This window comes from Helianthus annuus, chromosome 3, assembly GCF_002127325.2.
Source record: "Helianthus annuus cultivar XRQ/B chromosome 3, HanXRQr2.0-SUNRISE, whole genome shotgun sequence".
Lineage (NCBI taxonomy): Eukaryota > Viridiplantae > Streptophyta > Magnoliopsida > Asterales > Asteraceae > Helianthus > Helianthus annuus.
In genome coordinates this window covers 98,341,017-98,360,235 of record NC_035435.2, presented here as the reverse complement: position 1 = coordinate 98,360,235, position 19,219 = coordinate 98,341,017, and the positions used below count along the sequence as shown (strand labels likewise).

Sequence of the window (19,219 nt, the reverse complement as noted above, 5' to 3'; positions counted from 1 at the left end):
TGATTTTATCATGTTTTTGGCTTTTTCAAATTTTCTAATGTTTTTGGATTTTCTGAAATTTTCTACTCCCCCTAAAATGCAAACACATTAAAGAAAATATGAAAACTATCTATGCTCTTGACCTACTAGAAAAATGAAAGTAAACCAAACTATACAGAAATATGACAACTGATATTAAATCACATCAAATCACCATTCTCTTGGCATAAACTGTCACACCCCGACCACGTAAAACAACAAAACGTGGCGGAAACATCGGAGTGTTGTAACAGAATCATTGTTTCATAACACATGGAAAATTGAAATATTGTTTTATTGATTAAAAATGTTACAATGTCTTAACAAACAAAGAAGTATAACAAAATTAACTAGTCTTGCATCTTTTATTGTCACTAAGGCCCAAGTCCGCCTATGTGTATCTTGATTAATCCTATGCATCATCTCCTGAAACACATGTGAAAATAGGTACGCCAGCATAAAAATGCCGGCGAGTACATAGGTTTTATTGATTTAGGATTCATGACTTATAAGTTTAGAAAAAGTTGCTTAACAAAAAGTCAGTCATGATCCTTGTAAAATGTTTTGTTTTATAAATCATTTGAAAAGCGATGATAGATATGTATATTTAAAATAATAATGTAAGGTTAAATGAATAACCAAGTAAAATGAATTTGTATAAAACAAACTGTTTTGTAAAACAATGTCTTGTGAAAAAAATGTTATTTGTATAAAATGTATAAGTCCAAATTGAATGAATTAAATAACGCTACGGCATGTAATGTAATACAAGCACTTATATATAGGAAGTACCAGCGGCGTATCCTCCATGCTTGTATCACATTACACACGTCTCGTTACTTAAATCACTTACCCAATCAAACCACCAATGTAAATTGCCCATGTCTAAACCATTTGTCAAATATCTTTGTGAAAACCATGTCAAAATGTTTATGTCAATATCAAAATGTCTATGTCAAATGTCAATCATGTAATATGTAAACAAAATGTCATGTATGGCAAGTGATATATGTATCAACTAAAGCATAGGTAAAAATGCATAAAACAATGTATTGAAGTAAAACTTGGTTTAAATCAATGTTATGTTTTGTGGAAATGCATGCTATACTGATACTAACATTTATGCGGTGTGTTAAACGCATACATTTAAGCCTTGAGACAGACGGATAACCCTAAGTAAAGGTTATCAAAAGAAATATTTTCGGATTCAGTCATTTGTTGGTGCATTTCATCTGTTGACTTCGTCTTGGATCGAGTCATATACTTAGAGTGTTAGATCAGGGCATATATTACGAGAAAATGGATATTGTATAGATGTTTAGAGATAGATTCGCTCATATGACACATAGCAGGTCCGCTTATATGTCATCAATGTGGTTCGCTTATGTGAACATTGGAGGTGTCCCTATATATAGTGTTGTTGGAGCGAATCATTTAGAACTGATGTTAAAAAACTCGTACTGAAGTGCTGCCGGATCGAGATTAGCCTGTAAACTGTTATATATCAATGCTAAAAGGTGTTTAAAGTGATTTGCTAGCTATTCCTACGTTGATTACTTGTTTTCTGCACCTGTAATTGACGAAAACTTCTCTAAACGACTCGTTCGGGTCACTACACGATCCTACAAGTGGTATCAGAGCTTCAGGAGGAGGAGTTATGCAGAGAATAGCTGAATTTCATCAAGTTTCTTTTCTTCTACACCTTCTTTCTTCATTTCAAACACTTTCAACGGTCAAAATCGGCTCAAAATTTCAAGGATTATGCGCAATAGTATAGAGACAAACTCTGGAAAATTTGGTGTCAAATTCGAAATAAAAATGGGTCAAAAATGGTTTCGAGTGAGATTCGCTTTTCTGGACAGCTCATAGGTCCGCTCCAACGATCATATTAGATTCGCTTATTGTTACAGAATTCGAGAGATCCGCTCCAAAAGTTTAACTTGGTTTGCTTTTGGGTACACTTAGTTGACTGGTTCGCTCGTATGGTAATATTAGTGGTTCGCTCATAGGTACTTGATAGATCCGCTTGTGTATACATTTAGCAGAAAGGTTCGCTCGTGTGGGTATATTTTTGGTTCGCTCATACGTACTTAAAGAGGTTCGCTCCAAAGTACAGATAGTCAGGTCCGCTCTTGTGATCATCTACTAGGTTCGCTCCTGTGAACTAGTTTAGTTCGCTTTTCTGACCAACAAGGATCCGCTTTTGTGAACGTATCTGGTTCGCTTTTCTGTCAAACAAGAGATCCGCTTGTTAGAACATTTGTGGTTCGCTTATTTGATCAACATTTAGGTTCGCTTTTACGGCTGTTATGAAAATTAATTGAAAATTTGAAAATGGAAGAGGAATTTTTCAACGCGTTCGCTACTCCAGTTACACCGATATCTTTCGCACAAAATGCAATGCTCGAAAACGAAACGGGTACAATGCAAAAACCACCTAAGCTCATGAACATAGAAGAATTTAAAGGTTGGGAAGGTCGGTTTGAGAATTGGGTGCAAGCTAACTACCTAGATGCTTGGGAATGCGTTGAGACGAAGTATGTTCGACCTTTGAATGATGATGAAGAACCGGTTCCAATAAAAGATCTAACTGCTGATGCTAGGAAGAAGTACAAAGATGAGAAAATGATGCTAAGTCTTCTTCAACAGGCAGTGAAAGAGGATATTATGGTGCTTTTGCAACACAATGGAACATCATATTCTATTTGGAAAGCATTACGTTCAAAGTTTCGAGGAAGTGAAGAGATGGTTAAAAGCAAGAAATCGCTTCTAAAGAAAGAATTTGATTTGTTTCGAGGGTTAAAGAATGAAAGTACACGAGAGATTATCGAAAGATACTGTAACTTGCTTACAAACATGAAGAGATTGAGTATTGAGAAAAGCACTGATGAGTTGATCGAAAAACTTGCTGATGCGTTACCATATGAGACTTGGGGCACATATCTTATGATGCTTAGAAACAAGAAGGGTTTTAGTAATTTGACGCTCAGTAAGTTCATTGAAAAGATCGAGGCTCAAGAAATGGAACAACGTAAAGTTATCAGAATGAAAGATTTTGATGGTGAACAGGATATAGGGTTATACTATAAGGCAGGTGTGAATGAGAAATCATCAAATCTATCTCCGAAGGTTGAGACTGCCTACAGTGCCAAAAATTCATCTGGAAGTCCATCATCTGGATCAAATAGCAAAACCAGTTTCACTTCATTTTCATCTTATGATCCAAACATTTCAGCAACTAAGAACGGGAGAAAATTACAGTGCAACATAGTGTTAAATCTTGAAAATGATCAAGATTATTCTGAGGAAGTTGCTAAAAACCAAATGTCTTTATTAGGAATGGTTTTGGAATCTTATACTTGTTTTGTTGCAGGTCGTATTGGTAATCCAATGTTAACCAAGGAAGACTACGACCAGACAGATGCTGAAGAGATGGAGCTGATGGACATAAAATGGTGTCTTGCTAGCGTGTTACGGAGAGCTGAGAAATTCAAACAAATCACGGGGAGAGATGATCTTCGTGATGCAAATGTTTCTACTTTAGGTTTTGACAAATCTAAAGTCACTTGTTTTCGGTGCAGGGAAAAAGGACACTTCAAGAGAGAGTGCACTAATCGAGAAGCAAGTGGAGCTCAAAATCCGTTCAACAACAACAATGATTACTATCGTAAAGCCATCTATCACCAAGTTGGTCAACAATCATCTCAACAACATAAACATCAAGCTCAAACTGCACATGGAAGAGATGTGATTGAAGATTCTGGAAAAGGAGCTTGTGTGGGTGATTATGATAGGTTGTATGGAAAAAGAAAGGATGGTAGTGCTTTGATAATTGATCAAGATGATGAGAGATTACCAGAGGGTTTTAGCTGGGAAAATTTTACCTGGGATGATTACATTCCTGATCAAACCAAAGCCTATACTGCTTTCACAGCAAATATTGAAGATAGTGATGATAATACTGAGTATTGGGCAAGAAAATTCAAAGCTAATATGAAGTTGCTTGCTGAAAGTGATAGTGAAGATGAAAGAGCCAAAAAGAAAAAGAAAAAGAAAAAGATCAAGACACCAGTGAGCAGTGATGATGAAGAGGTGCCAGTGGTAAGAAGGCAAAAGGTGAAAGAAGTGCCAAAATTCAAGATTGAGGAAGAAGTTGATGCGAAAAAGATTCCAGTGAAGTGTGAAAATTGTGAAGTTGTAAAGAAGCAGAACAGCACGTTGATTTACAACTTGAACAGTTTGAAGGAGTCTTATGATGTGCTGAACAAAACAATGAATCAATACAACCAAACGAGTGAAGAACAAGCTACAGCAATGAAGACACTTCAGGGAGCTTTTATGAAAAAGAAGAAAGTTGTAAATAATTACATTGAGAAGTGTGCTACTTTGGAACAAAAGCTTGAGCTTCAAAGAACTGAAACTGAAAGAGTTAATCGGTTGTTAAAAAATTACTCATGTACTTCCTATGTCATTGACAGGATTTATCCGACAATTGAAAGTATGAAGGTATGGGAAGATGATGAGGTAACTGAAGAGAAAGCAGCTGGAGTAGGTGCTGATGAAAAGATTGCTGATAAGAAGAAGAATGACAAGAAAAAAGACACTGAAAAGACATCATCTGGTAAGAAGCAAGGTGTCAGTTATAACAAGTGTCCACCGCCGCTGGAAAATGGATATTTGCCTAGATATCCTAACGATGAAAGAGTCAAAAAGGCAACAAATTTACAGTGGGAGTCAGAGTCGTCGGTCAATCTTCCAGAAAGTATTGATATTGTGTTTACATCATCTGACACTGATCAACCGTCTCAATTGATGAAGAAAGTAGTGGATCATGAGTTAGAGAGTGATGATATTGAAGAGTCAAAGTCTGGGTCAAGCACAAAGTGTCAAACAGAAAAACATGACAAATTAGTTTATGATAGAAAATTTCTATTGTCAAAATCTAATTTGGATGATGGATTGTTTAAAGTTGCTTATACTTTGAATGATTCTGACAAATTATATTCTGATGAAGAATTTTCAATAAGAGGTGTCAAAACTGAATTGATAAACAAGGTTTTCGTACTCACAGAAATTAATATTTCTGAAATAAAAGGCTTATGTCTTAATGAAAAACCAAGATATTACACCTCAAGAGTTCAACAGAGATTAAACAAGAAAAAGAATTACGGTTCTGGTTCAGGTTTCCAAAAGAAATCAAACCATAACGGTAATTTCAAAAAGAAAGGTTTAGGTTTTACTCCTACAGAAAAACAGAAAAATGAAAAATATGTTTGTGATTTTAAATCTAAGATGTCTTTTGTTTCAGGCACATCAACTGATGAAGAAGAAAAGACAAGTTTCTGGAGGGAATCCAATAGTGAGTTTCTTGCAAAGAAGCAAGATGAAATGAAGAAGATGGCTGAGCAGAAGAGAGACACGAGAATCTGTTTCAAATGCAACATTGTTGGACATTTTGCCAAAGATTGTTCTAAGGCAATACAATCAAAACAGGGAGTATCTCGTAAACTCAAAGAACAAGTGGTTGAGTTTGAACCACCAATTGATAGAACAAAATTGTTTAAAAATTCTATTTTTGAAATTGGTGAGAGTTCAAACAAGTTTTATAAGAAAAGAACAAAATCTGACAATCAGAAATGGGTTGTTAAGAAGGTTGGTGAAAGCTCTAGCGATGATTCTGATAGGTCAAAATCAGAGGAGCTATCTTCTGGCGATGAAACTGATTCCATAAAATCATTTGAGCCACAAGTTGTTTCAAATTGTGAAGCTGATGTAAAAGTTGAAAAATCAGTTCCAATTGTGAATGATGAGGAGTTTCCATTACTTCGGGCTGAGAATTATAAAAAGAAAATTGGTAAAATTGAAATTTCTAACCAATTTTATAATGATAAACAGGAATTTGATGCTGAGAAGGTCTTTAACCCCAAGGTAAAACATATCTTTGGCAAGATGATTGATCGAAAAGTCAAAGGGGTTAAAGAATTTTATGAGAAGAAAACAAAGAAAGAAAAGGTTGAACCATCCCTGGTTTGTGACTGGGATGGTACATATTATGAACAATAAGTCTCAGGACTTGCCGGAGCTCCCAGGTTGGTAAGCGTGGAGTATGAATCGGCATCTTTCTTAAGTAATATTCGGTAACGTTAATCATACAAACGGTAAAAAGGTTTGTTTATGTTTGTTTGTTATGTTTACAAGTGGTTAGACAGGTTGATTGCATATGGTAAATCAAGGACATTAATTTGTACTTGTATTTTCCTACATCTGGTTGGAAGACAAGATGGTGAACCATATCCCCGAACATTTGTTTGATAAACCTATAAGTGGTAACCTACAAGTGGTAAAATCAATCAAACTTATTTTCCGGAAAAACCATTTTGATTAAAACAAACTTAAGTGTTTTGAAATCTAAATGGGAAAATAGTTTGTTGATAGGGGGAGTTCTGATTGTTTATGCCAAGAGAATGGCGAATTGATGTGATTTGATATCGGTTGTCATGTTTCAGTACAGTTTGTTTTCAATTTTCGTTAATGTGTTTGCATTTTAGGGGGAGTAGAAATTTTCAGAAAATTCAAAAACATTAGAAAATTTGAAAAAGACAAAAACATGAAAAATTTAAAAATGAGGTTTGTTGCGAAAAAGAGGAAATGATACTACATCAGTGGACTATCACAACACGCTAAAGAAATGTAAAGTAAAAATGTGATAAACGATCTTACTATGGATGTGTCAGTAGATTTTCGCACATTGAGTAAATTGAAACGAGATATAAACCTAAATCAAACTTGCTTGATTCGTGGGTAACTATTCTTGAATATATGGGTAACCCCCGAAATCTTGTTTGAAAGGTCCTGTATTCTGAGATACTAGGTCTTTATACTCAGTGATATCTGGGGTATTATCCCGGGACTTCTTCTGTATGGAAGTACTGACCTAGTCCCCGGATAATGCTTTTCGCAAAATGCTTGAAACATAGCATCGCCCTCAGCAAGCTGATGAAACAATAAAATTGATAGTCGCTGCTGTTGTAATCAAAAGATCCTCTAAAGGGGACACACCGTAAAGTCGAAGCCGTCATCTCTCTGCGTATACGGAAGTATCGACCTGAGCTCTCGCGGCCCTCGCACATAACCCCTTTACAGATATCAGCTGTGGTATACTCACATGTAAGACTGAATATTGGGATCTGGATACAGGAGTATATTCGAGTGGAGTGATACACAATTAAGTTTAAGTTTCTAAAACATTAATATCGTATCTCGAATTGATTGAAATTTGTGTGAAAATTTAAAGTGGACCAATATACTGACAATCTAGGTAAATTGTTTAGAACTAAGAATGTTTAAAACTTAACGGTGTTAGTGATTTGTCTCAAAACTGATATGATCCTCTAGCACGAGCTCACAAAATATTGTCTGTAAATAGTTCATTTCTGCATGTATTTTCTTTCAGAAAATCCAAAAAGATTTTTGGTGTGTTTTAGCATAAATTTTTGAAAAGTCAAAAAGATTTTTGACGACTGATATTGAAAAGCTGATTTTCAAATTTCTAAGTGCTAAACATGATGAACAGTTGGTTTGGGAGATTGTGTTTGTTTTGATAAAAAAATGTCACAATTCCAAGAGGTTCATCAGTATCTGATTGGCTGGTTAGTTTGTTGTTTGGTGATGATTATATGCTTAAACGTTTATCATAAATCTTATGTTGTGGTTGAGTTGTTGTGTAGAAAGAATCAACATTTGAGGGGGAGCACATGTTGGATTTGATAAACTCAAAAGATGTCAACATCAAAGTGAGGGAGTCTGTTGATGATAAAAGAGAAAGAGATGAAGAGAGAGAGAGAGAAGCCCAAAGACTGATCAAGACTGAAGATGTGAAGACTTAACAATGTCGTGACTCGATGGATGACTCCGTCAACATCTAAGGGGGAGTCTGTTGGTGCATTTCATCTGTTGACTTCGTCTTGGATCGAGTCATATACTTAGAGTGTTAGATCAGGGCATATATTACGAGAAAATGGATATTGTATAGATGTTTAGAGATAGATTCGCTCATATGACACATAGCAGGTCCGCTTATATGTCATCAATGTGGTTCGCTTATGTGAACATTGGAGGTGTCCCTATATATAGTGTTGTTGGAGCGAATCATTTAGAACTGATGTTAAAAAACTCGTACCGAAGTGCTGCCGGATCGAGATTAGCCTGTAAACTGTTATATATCAATGCTAAAAGGTGTTTAAAGTGATTTGCTAGCTATTCCTATGTTGATTACTTGTTTTCCGCACCTGTAATTGACGAAAACTTCTCTGAACGACTCGTACGGGTCACTACACGATCCTACATCATTCCTTTCATCCAAACCAACCCAGGATGTCAGGAACGGGATTTGTCAAGTCCTATGGTACCATTACTTACTACCGAGCGGCGTAGCTAATGTTAATGAATGTATATAAGTCCCTTTTTTACAAACCAAATGTCATACCGAATGTAAGCATGTGATGTGATGTGAATGTACTAAGTATGGACTAAATGAACATACATAGCATGAAAAGGTAAATGTAAATCAAATGTACTAAGCATGCTAAGTTAACATACAAAGCAGAAAAGTCATGTAAAACAATGTGCTAGCATGTTAAGGAAACATACATAGCAAAAGAAATGTGATGTAAAACAATGTGCTAGCATGTTAAGTAAAAATACATAGCAAAACATAATGAAATCATGTACTAATAGTGGACTAATGAAAATAGCAAGTATATGATATGAAAACATGTGTTTCACCCCAAAATGTTTGGAAAACAGTAAAAGAGGGGACTATGTACTCACTTGAGGATGCTTAGAAGTCTTGAACAACAACCAAGCAAAGCTAGAGGGATCACGGAATCAAACGGCACCCTATATAGATAACTACATAAATAACCGGACCTAAATCGGGGGATTGGATAGTATGAGGTTTCTTAAACCAAATGAGTATTGGAACTCATATGATATGGTTATCAAAGCCCACATACTAAAATGAAACCTAACCTAAGTGCTTACGACCCATTACGACCCGTTTAGGTAGCTTATGCTACTTTAACGTGTCGTTTGCGTATAACGCGTTCGGACCGCTTAACTAGTCCTATGACAAGTATTATATGCCTTAACATGTCTAATATTGTTGCTAAATCAGTTTAGATGTCAAAAATTAAGTTACATATGCTTAAAATGAATTTATGCGTAAAAAGGGTATTTTGGTAATTTACCTAAGGCATATAAACTACCTATCATACAACTACTTAAACGACGGGACCATAAGGTATAATCTCGGAAGGTTATTCCCTATACAACTATGGTCACCTAATGTGTTTGGTCGAACCCTAATGGTCGACCAAATGGGTCGGGTTCGAAAGCATAAGCGATGGTTTAGATCGCTTACCTTTACGACCCTAGACAAGCACAATACTAAAAGCGACGAGCTAAACATGCTAGAACATGTTTAGCTAAGTTAGAAAACAGGTTTGGTATCAAAACAAACGGTTTTGATACCCTAGAGTAGTTTGGTTACAAAATACGCGAGAAAACGCATTTTGGCCGAAACTACGACTCGTCACTGAGCCTAGATAACGTGGTAATCAGTAGGTATAGTCACTAGGGACTATAACCATCGTGATTACGCTCACGTTATGAAGTTCAAACGAACTTCGCATTGACCATAAACTGGTCAATGCAGAAAGTCAAACGCAGTTTGACTTTAACGCTAAAAGAACGATAAACGCGAAAGAATACTTACAGAAGGTCCCCGCAAGATTGAATTGCAAGTATTTCTCAGGTATGAAGTGATAACCACTCCAACTTAGAGAAAATCTCAGAATTCAAGTGAGGAATGAATGAAATGGGTTGGGTTTATATAGGCATGGCACAACCGTTAGGATCGTTCATCGCGAAACGTGCTTCGATCTCGGTCGTACACATGGGCCCATTGTTTTGGGAAACCTTGGGCACCCCTAGATTCAGCCCATGGATTGAAAATACCATTTGCAATTGGGTTTGGAGTGCATAACAGCTGTTAAAACTAATTTTGCACATCTGGGGAGGCCACGCGGCCGCTGTAAGACATACATGGGATCTTACGCGCCCCGCCTGAGGGTCACAGTTCAGAAATTGCAGTTTTAGTCCCTGCACTTCAGAAACATGCAATTTGGCCCATTTTTGGCACGTTTAAGCCCCGTTAACCTCATTTCAAGGCTCTAAGATGAAGTTAAAGTGTAGGGGACTTGAAACATGCTCAAAAATATTCCGGATGTCGGTTCGTTTGGTCGTACGATCGCGATGTTCGCTTAGTTATAACGGAATGCGCATAAGCGCGAAAGACGATCCAAATTGCGCGACGAATGGATTTTTTTCATGCCAAACACTAAAATAAAATATTTTAATGCTTGCATAAATTTTTGGATTTCCGGAAGTATTCGGAACGTAAGTTATGCGCGAAAATGCAAACTTATGCACTTTTTGACGCTTTTAGTCCCTGAATGACCAAAGAGTTTATTTTAGCACACCGAGTACCTCAAAGCCTATTTCAAAGCTATGTAAAGGATATTTAGGGTATGTTTAACTTATGGTCAAGTTCCGGAAGGTTCGTTACAGTTCAAATTGGCATACTTTCGCAAGTTTTCGAATTTAGTCCCTGTAAGCGAATAAACTTGATTTCGGCATACCAAACCATCCAAAACTTATTTCTAAGTTATGTAAAGGTTATTTAAGGTATGTTAAGCCTATTTCACTATTCTGGAGTGTTTGTTGCGTTAAACTGGTTATATTTACGCCTCAGTGCGCTTATAACCCTCCAGAAAGCGATCTAAAGCCCGAAATCAAACAAGAGTTGATATGTGCAAATGATACACATATTTTTACAAATCCCAAGTATGAAATACAATATTTCATTGTTTTGGTATTTTTTTGATGGTTGAAGAGACACAGATGTCACATAAACAATCAGAACTCCCCCTATCAACACACTATTTTCCCATTTAGATTTCAAAACACTTAAGTTTGATTTAATCAAAATGGTTTTTCCGGAAAATAAGTTTGATTGATTTTACCACTTGTAGGAACGGGGATGTGGTTCATCATCTTGACTCTCAATCACTTGTAGGAAAATACAAGTACAAATTAATGTCCTTGATTTACCATATGCACAAGTTATGCACAATCAAATCTTCTAACCACTTGTAAGCAAAACACAAACAAACCTCTTTACCGTTTGTATGATTGATGTTACCGAACAAAACTCAAGAAAGATGCCGATTCATGCTCCACGCTTACCAACCTGGGAGCTCCGGCAAGTCAGGATTTTAGTCGAAGAAAATATCCACCCAAGCCTGACCAGCCTTGGGTTTCACCGAGTCACCATCACTTGGTTTCTTACCTTTCCTCTTCTTTTCATAAAATTCCTTAACCCCTTTGACTTTTCGATCAATCATCTTACCAAAGATATGCTGAACTTTGTGGTTAAAGACTTTCTCAGCATCAAATTCCTGTTTATCATTATAAAATTGATTAGAAATTTCAATTTTACCAATTTTCTTTTTAAAATTTTCAGCCCGAAGTGATGGAAAATCCTCATCATTCACAATCGGAACTGATTTTTCATCTTTTAAAACAGCTTCACCTTTTGAAACAATTTGTGGCTCAACTGATTTTATGGAATCCGTTTCATCGCCAGAAGATAGCTCCTCTAATTTTGACCTATCAGAATCATCGCTAGAGCTTTCAGTAGCTTTCTTAACAACCCATTTCTGGTTGTCAGATTTAGCTCTCTTCTTGTAAAACTTGTTCGAACATTCACCAATTTCAAATGTATAGTTTTTAAACAATTTTGTTCTATCAATTGGTGGTTCGAACTCAACCACTTTCTCTTTGAGTTTACGAAATACTCCCTATTTTGATTGTATTGCCTTAGAACAGTCTCTGGCAATATGTCCAACAGTGTTGCATCGGAAACAGGTTTTCGTATCTTTCTTCTGCTCGGCCATTTTCTTCATTTCATCTTGCTTCTTTGCAAGGAACTCATTGTTTTCTTCTTCTTCTTCAGATGACGTTCCTGAAACAAATGTCATTTTGGATTTAAGATCATGAACATACTTTTCATTTTTCTGTTTTTCTGTTGGAGTAAAACCTAACCCTTTCTTTATGAAATTACCGTTATGGTTTGATTTCTTTTGGAAACCTGAACAAGAACTGTAATTCTTTTTCTTGTCCAATCTTTGTTGTACTCTTGAGGTGTATTGTTTAGCTTTTTCATTAAGACATAAGTCTTTTATTTCAGAAATATTAATTTCTGTGAGTTTGAAAACCTTGTTTATCAATTCAGTTTTGACACTTCTTATTGGAAATTCCTCATCAGAATATAATTTGTCAGAATCATTCAAAGTGTAAGCAACTTTAAACAATCCATCATCCAAATTGGATTTTGATAACAGAAATTTTCTATTATAAACTATTTTGTCCTGTTTTTCTGTTTGACACGGAGTGCTTGACCCAGACTTTGACTCTGACGCGAACTCCGACTTTGACTCCTCTATCTCATCATTTTCTAACACATGATCCACGACTTTCTTCATCAATTGAGACTGTTGATCAGTGTCAGACGATGTAAACACAACATCAATACTATCTGGTAGATTGACTGACGACTCCGACTCCCACTGTAAATTTGTTGCCTTTTTAACTCTTTCATCATTTGGATTTCTAGCCAGATATCCATTTTCTAGTGGGGGTGGACATCTGTTGTAACTGACACCTTGTTTCTTACCAGATGACGTCTTTTCAGTGTCTTTCTTCTTTTTAATCTTCTTCACTGGAGCCTTTTCTTCAACCTTTTCTTCTGAAACTTTCTTTTCTTCAGTTACTTCATTGTCTTCAAATGCCTTCAAGCTTTCAGCCATTGGATAAATCCTGTCAATGACATAAGATGAACATGAGTAACTTTTTAATAAACAGTTAACTCTTTCAGTTTCAATTCTTTGAAGTTCAAGTTTCTGTTCGAGTTCAGCACACTTCTCAATGTAGTTGTTTACAACTTTTTGCTTGACCATAAAAGCTCCCTGAAGTGTTTTCATTGCTGTAACCTGCTCTTCACTTGTGTCGTTGTACATATTCATTGCCCTGTTCAACACATCATATGATTCTTTCAATCTGTTCATGTTGTGGATCAATGAACTATTCTGTTTCTTTACAGCTTCACAATTTTCATAAGTTATTGGACTCTTCTTTGCAATGGCTTCTTCATTGATCTCAAACTTTGGAATTTCTTTTGCTTTTCTTCTCACTACCGGTACTGATTCATCATCACTGCTAACCGGTGTCTTTACCTTTTTCTTTTTCTTCTTTGTCTTCTCATCCTCACTGTCACTTTCTACCATCATCTTCAGATGTTTCTCCATTTGTCTGGCATAATACTCAATATCATCATCACTTTCATCTTCAATTTTGGCAACAAAAGTAGTATAAGCTGTAGCTTGATCAGGAATGTAGTTATCCCAAGAGAAATTTTCCCAGCTAAATCCCTCGGGTAACTTCTCATCATCTTGATCAATTACCAGGGCACTACCATCCTTTCTCTTCAAACAATCTTGATTACCCACACAAGCTCTCTTTCCAGAATCTTCAATTATAGGTCTTCCATGTGCCGTTTATGCTTGATGTTGATTCTGTTGAGATGGTTGTTGAGCAACTTGATGGTAGATGGCTTTTCGATAGTAATCATTATTGTTGTTGAACGGATTCTGAGCCCCACTTGCTTCACGGTTGGTGCATTCCCTTTTGAAGTGTCCTTTCTCCCTGCAACGAAAACAAGTGACTTTAGATTTGTCGAAACCTAAAGTAGAAACATTAGCCTCACGAAGATCATCTCTCCCTGTGATCTGCTTGAATTTCTCAGCTCTGCATAACACGCTAGCCAAACACCACTTTATGTCCATCAGCTCCATCTCTTCAGCATCTATCTGGTCACAATCTTCCTTAGTTAGCATTGGATTCCCGATACGACCTGCAACAAAACAACTGTAAGACTCTAAAACCATTCCTAATAAAGACATTTGGTTTTTAGCAACTTCCTCAGAATACTCTTGATCATTTTCAAGATTTAAAACAATATTGCACTGAAGTTTTCTTCCATTTTTAGTTGCTGAAATGTTCGGATCAAAGGACGGAAATGATGTGAAACTGGTTTTGCTGTTTGATCCTGATGATGAACTTCCAGGCGAATTCTTGGCATTGTAAGCAGTTTCTATTTTTGGAGATAGATTTGTAGACTTCTCATTCACCCCTGCTTTGTAATACAACCCAATATCCTGTTCACCATCGAAATCTTTCATTCGAACAATCTTTCTCTGTTCCATTTCCTGAGCTTCCAGCTTTTCAATAAATTTGCTCAAAGTTAACGTGCTAAAACCCTTTTTGTTCCTGAGCATCATCAGATATGTTCCCCACGTTTCATGTGGTAAAGCATCAGCTAACTTTTCAATTAACTCTTCATTGTCTTTGTTGATGCTTAACCTCTTCATGTTCACTAACAAGTTACAATATCTTTCAATGATTTGTTTTGTACTCTCGTTTTTCAATCCTCTAAACAAATCAAACTCCTTTTTCAAAAGTGACTTCTTATTTTTCACCATCTCCTGACTACCAACAAACTTTGAACGTAACGCTTTCCAAATTGAGTATGAACTCCCGTTGTGTTGGAGCAATACCATAATATCTTCCTTCACAGCTTGTTGTAACAGGCTTAACATCATTTTCTCATTCTTATACTTCTTCTTGTCATCGGAACTCATGTCCTTGATCACAACTTCCTCTTCATCATCATTTAACGGTCTCACGTACTTTGTTTCCACACATTCCCATGCATCAAGGTAGTTAGCTTGAACCCAGTTCTCGAAACGACCCTCCCATCCTTTATATTCTTCAATGTTCAACAGTTTGGGTGGTTTTTGCATTGTTCCCGTTTCGTTTTCAAGCATTGTGGTTTGAGCAACAGTGATTGGGGTAACTGGAGTTGCGAATGCGTTGTAAAATTCCTCGTCCATTTTTAGATTTTTCAATTTTATACAACTGTTCTCAAAAGCCAAACCTCTAGTATAATGACACAAGAGCGAAACTACTTTTGTTCCAATAAGCGAACCAGTGTTGTTCAAATAAGCGAAACCACAGAATGTCCAAATGAGCGGAACTATTTGGACAAAAGAGCGAAACTACAATGTGATCACAAGAGCAGAACTGCTAAGTGTTCACAAAAGCGGAACTGCTTGAACTTTGGAGCGGAACCTATTGAACTTTGGAGCAGAACCACTGATTTGGTCACAATAAGCGAAACTAAGATGTCCAAATAAACGAAACTACTGAGTGTTCGTAAAAGCAGAACCTATTCGGAAGCAGGTTTAGTCCATTTTTAATGCGAATTTTAACACCAAACTTCCCAGCGTTTGTCTATATCCTATTACGCACAATCCTTGAAATTTTGAGCTGATTTTGACCGGTGAAACTTTCTGAACTAAAGAAAGAAGGTGTAGAAGTAAGAAATCTTGATGAATTCCAGCTATTTTGTGACACTCGAGGTTTTTCCGAACGAACACCTTGTAATATTTTGTGTATATAAATATTATTAAATGGAAACGTGATCTTTATTTGCTTAATGTGTGTTGAATGTACGTATTATATATAAATGTACGTGAGTCGAGACCATGACTCGCAACCGGGCGGTTGCGAGTGGGCCTTTGGGCCGTAACCGGTTTGGGCCGAAACCCCAAGCCCAACCCGAAACATCCCTTGGTATATATACCCCATCTTTCCCCACTTTCCCTCATTTCATACACAACACACAAACACACTTCTACTATTTTTCTCTCAACTAGAAACCCTCAACAACACACCCCAATCCCTTTCAATTTTCGGTTCAAGCAAGGATCCCGGACAAGGACTCGGTCAAGACCACTAACTCGGACACTCCATCTTCTCGGTTCTTTTCCTTGTTTACGGCTTCTTCTTCTCAAACCGGTTAGTGTTCTATTTTGTGTGTAGAAATTATGTGTGATAAATGAACTAGAAATGTTTGGTTAGAAACAAGATGCATGATTCTTAGGTTGGTTTGTAAAGCTTGACAATATGTGGTAACATGTTTAAAAATGGTTAGAAAATGGTAGTCTAAGAGTATTCATGGCTAACCAATCTATGCTTCATTGTCCTTGCAAAATGATGTTGTTAAATATGAGATTTCGGCTACAAACATGTGTGTTTCTTGTTCTTGCATGATGATCTTGCTAGAAATATGTGATTTTCGGTTCATAAATGTGTGTTTATGTTGGCATGAAAACCCTAGAAAATGATGAACATAAGATGAACTTGTTTGAATATGACTTGAAGATGTAAAAATGGCAAAGTTTGATCTATTTTCATTGCTGGTCAGTTTAGGAAAAGTGTTAGTGAAACCTTATTGGGTGTTTCCTAATCTGGGTCTGAATACATGGTACAATTTCGGACTGTTGCATCTGCATCATCACGTGTACGTGAAAGGGACAACTTACGACTCGCAACCGCGTCGTTGCGACTCGCAACCAAGGCAAGACAACTCGAGACCACGTAGTTGCGACTCGCAACCACAGCATGACTACTCGAAACCACGAGATTGCGACTCGAAATCACGCCGTTGCGACTCGCAACCAAAACATGATGACTCGAGACCACGGTTACGACTCGTAACCACAGCGTGACAAGCCGAGACCACCTGGTTGCGACTCGAGACCAGCTGGTTGCGAGTGGGCTGTCCATTCTGGTTATTGGGCCATTCTGTGTTAACTTGGGCTATCTGTTAAATGAACTATGTGTTGCTGTTGACTGCTTAATTATTTAGGCCGGCCCATTAACCCACTGTTTACTTATATGCTTGATACGTGTTAGTTATGTGTAAGTTTTACGTGAATGCTTGTATACCGCACCTGACCTATACCGGTAACCATGTTAGGACGTGGTGACCAACGTGATTGACAAGTAACCTAAACCTACCGAGCAACCCAAGGTGAGTTCACAACTTAAAAGCATGCGTCCCGGTGGTTTGGGACACGAGACTAACAACCCTATCCCCTGGTAAAAGGGGATACCATTTACATACTTTCCCTGGTTATTGGGAACAAAACTTACTTTTCCTTCCCTGGTATTGGGAAACCTATTGGACAATCCTATCCCCTGGTAAAAGGGGATACCATTTACATACTTTCCCTGGTTATTGGGAACACAACTTACTTTTCCTTCCCGGGTATTGGGAAACCTTTTGGTTAATTACTGTTTATACGGATTGCAACTAACGGCACTAAACGAAACTCTATCACTCAAGTCCCTACTACAAATACCGATTAGTCGCCGGGTTAGGCGAGCGGGTTATTAGTTGATAGCGCTATTTAGGTGTTTACCAGCCTCACACCGTGCCCTGGTTTGGGACGGGCGTGAACTAATAGACTCAGAAATCCGTCAATGATGATAGAACATTGACATCGGGGCATCCTGCGGATACACAACGGTTACCTAGTGTTCGGTATTGGAAAAACAGTTTAGTCGCTAACTTTTGGGGTAGCTCCCCAGGGCATGTATAAACGGATAAATTAACCGGTGAAACAAGTTTTTGGTAATTAAAACTGGACAACTAGTGAACTCACTCAGCATTATTGTTGACTCCTTACTGCATGCTTTGCAGGTAACCAATGATTCAGGAGCTGCTACTTGGGGAAGTGTAGTGTTCGTCAAACCCGTGTGTTGGGATAACTGTTTTGATCAATGAACTGTCTTTAAAACTATTTTGGTTTATGCTTCCGCTGTTTTGTTAAACTAATTACCGAATCTAAACTCTAATGTTGTTAATTACTTCGGATTTTAAATATTTCTACTATTAATTAAATGCTCAGTATAATTGGTGGCTGGATCCTGGTCAGTCACGCCCTCGAAGCGGGTGTTATCCGCAGGTGGATTTTGGGGGTGTGACAGATTGGGGAACCATTTGACATGAGTTAAGAGGAGCTGAGATGAACATGCAAATCACAATATTATTGTGGGTGCACACATAATAATATAGTGGGGTGGATGTGAGTCCCAGTGAGGCTTAACAAGTGAAAAAGGGGTTCCGTTTCGTTATCTGTATGATGAGAGACACAACAGTTCATAGGAGCCGTAGCAATGATTGCCTCCTACTCGAACACGATCTTTTCACTTCTCCCTGCACCCCTTTCGAACCTCGATGCTATCGAGTAGTACCTGAACACCCATATGAACGCCTAGCAAACTGTGTAGAACATTAGGTGCCTGTACGAACATCCCCGGGATGGGTGTTGAAACGACAACGATTGGTCTATATCCTTCTCACCTTTCTTCGCTTACTGGAACTTAACGTGTTGACGTCTTAAATCCCGAAGTGCGATCACTTCTGCAACACTATCTCAACATACCGTGTATTACTCAGTCAAGAGGGTAGACGTAGTACCTTACTGGCTTCAGCATTTGAACGACCCTAGTCACCGACAACGAGCATCAGCGAATTGACTCCAATCGAACCCTTAACCCTAGTCAGCGGCTCATAGGAGCCAGCTCTTACGAATCAGTCGGGCCATAAGCGATGACAATTGACAATGGTGCGGAAATGCGTAACGGCCAGCTCAATAAGTACACCTTGGGACGCGGCACGGAAACGTGACAAGGTGGACTTGTCAGTGAAGGATCGTAGCGCACCATTCCAAGCAACGACATCAGAAACAACAGTCGCGACAACATCAAGGTCAACAACCAGGGAATGATGATAGTAATGGAAATCCTCGCAACCGTAACAACAACATTGGAAATGATGCTCGTGGAAGGGCATTTAGGATTGGCACCGGCGACGCCAGGCATAGTAGCAACATGGTAGCTGGTATGGGTAGTTGTTTGCTTCATCTCTGTTCTGCTTGACCCTGATACTTCTTGAAACTGAACCAGATGTGGAATCGACTGATGGCAAGTCAAATAGAATCTCAAGAGTTCGTCAGGATGTAAACACGACCTTGTGGGACGAGTGTCCGATGTCGACCTTCCTTCTACCACACTCGATGGTTACAACGCAGTAGTTAGTGTGAATTGGTTACCCAGGAATCACGCGAATATACCCAGTGAGGAGAAAACTTTGTGTGGAGAATCGGCATTT

The 19,219-nt window shown here is 37.8% G+C and overlaps 1 protein-coding gene across 1 annotated transcript in view; it reads right to left on the bottom strand.

Moving 5' to 3' along the window:
* LOC118490452 overlaps positions 1 to 19,219 on the bottom strand; it is a 50,783-nt gene that overhangs the window by 12,138 nt on the left and 19,426 nt on the right. The window contains exons 2-3 of the mRNA XM_035988103.1: positions 14,612 to 14,857; positions 13,374 to 13,513 (exon numbers count right to left, since the gene is read on the bottom strand). Of these exons, the coding sequence (XP_035843996.1) occupies positions 13,374 to 13,513; positions 14,612 to 14,857 (386 nt within the window). The remainder of the gene's footprint in view (positions 1 to 13,373; positions 13,514 to 14,611; positions 14,858 to 19,219) is intronic.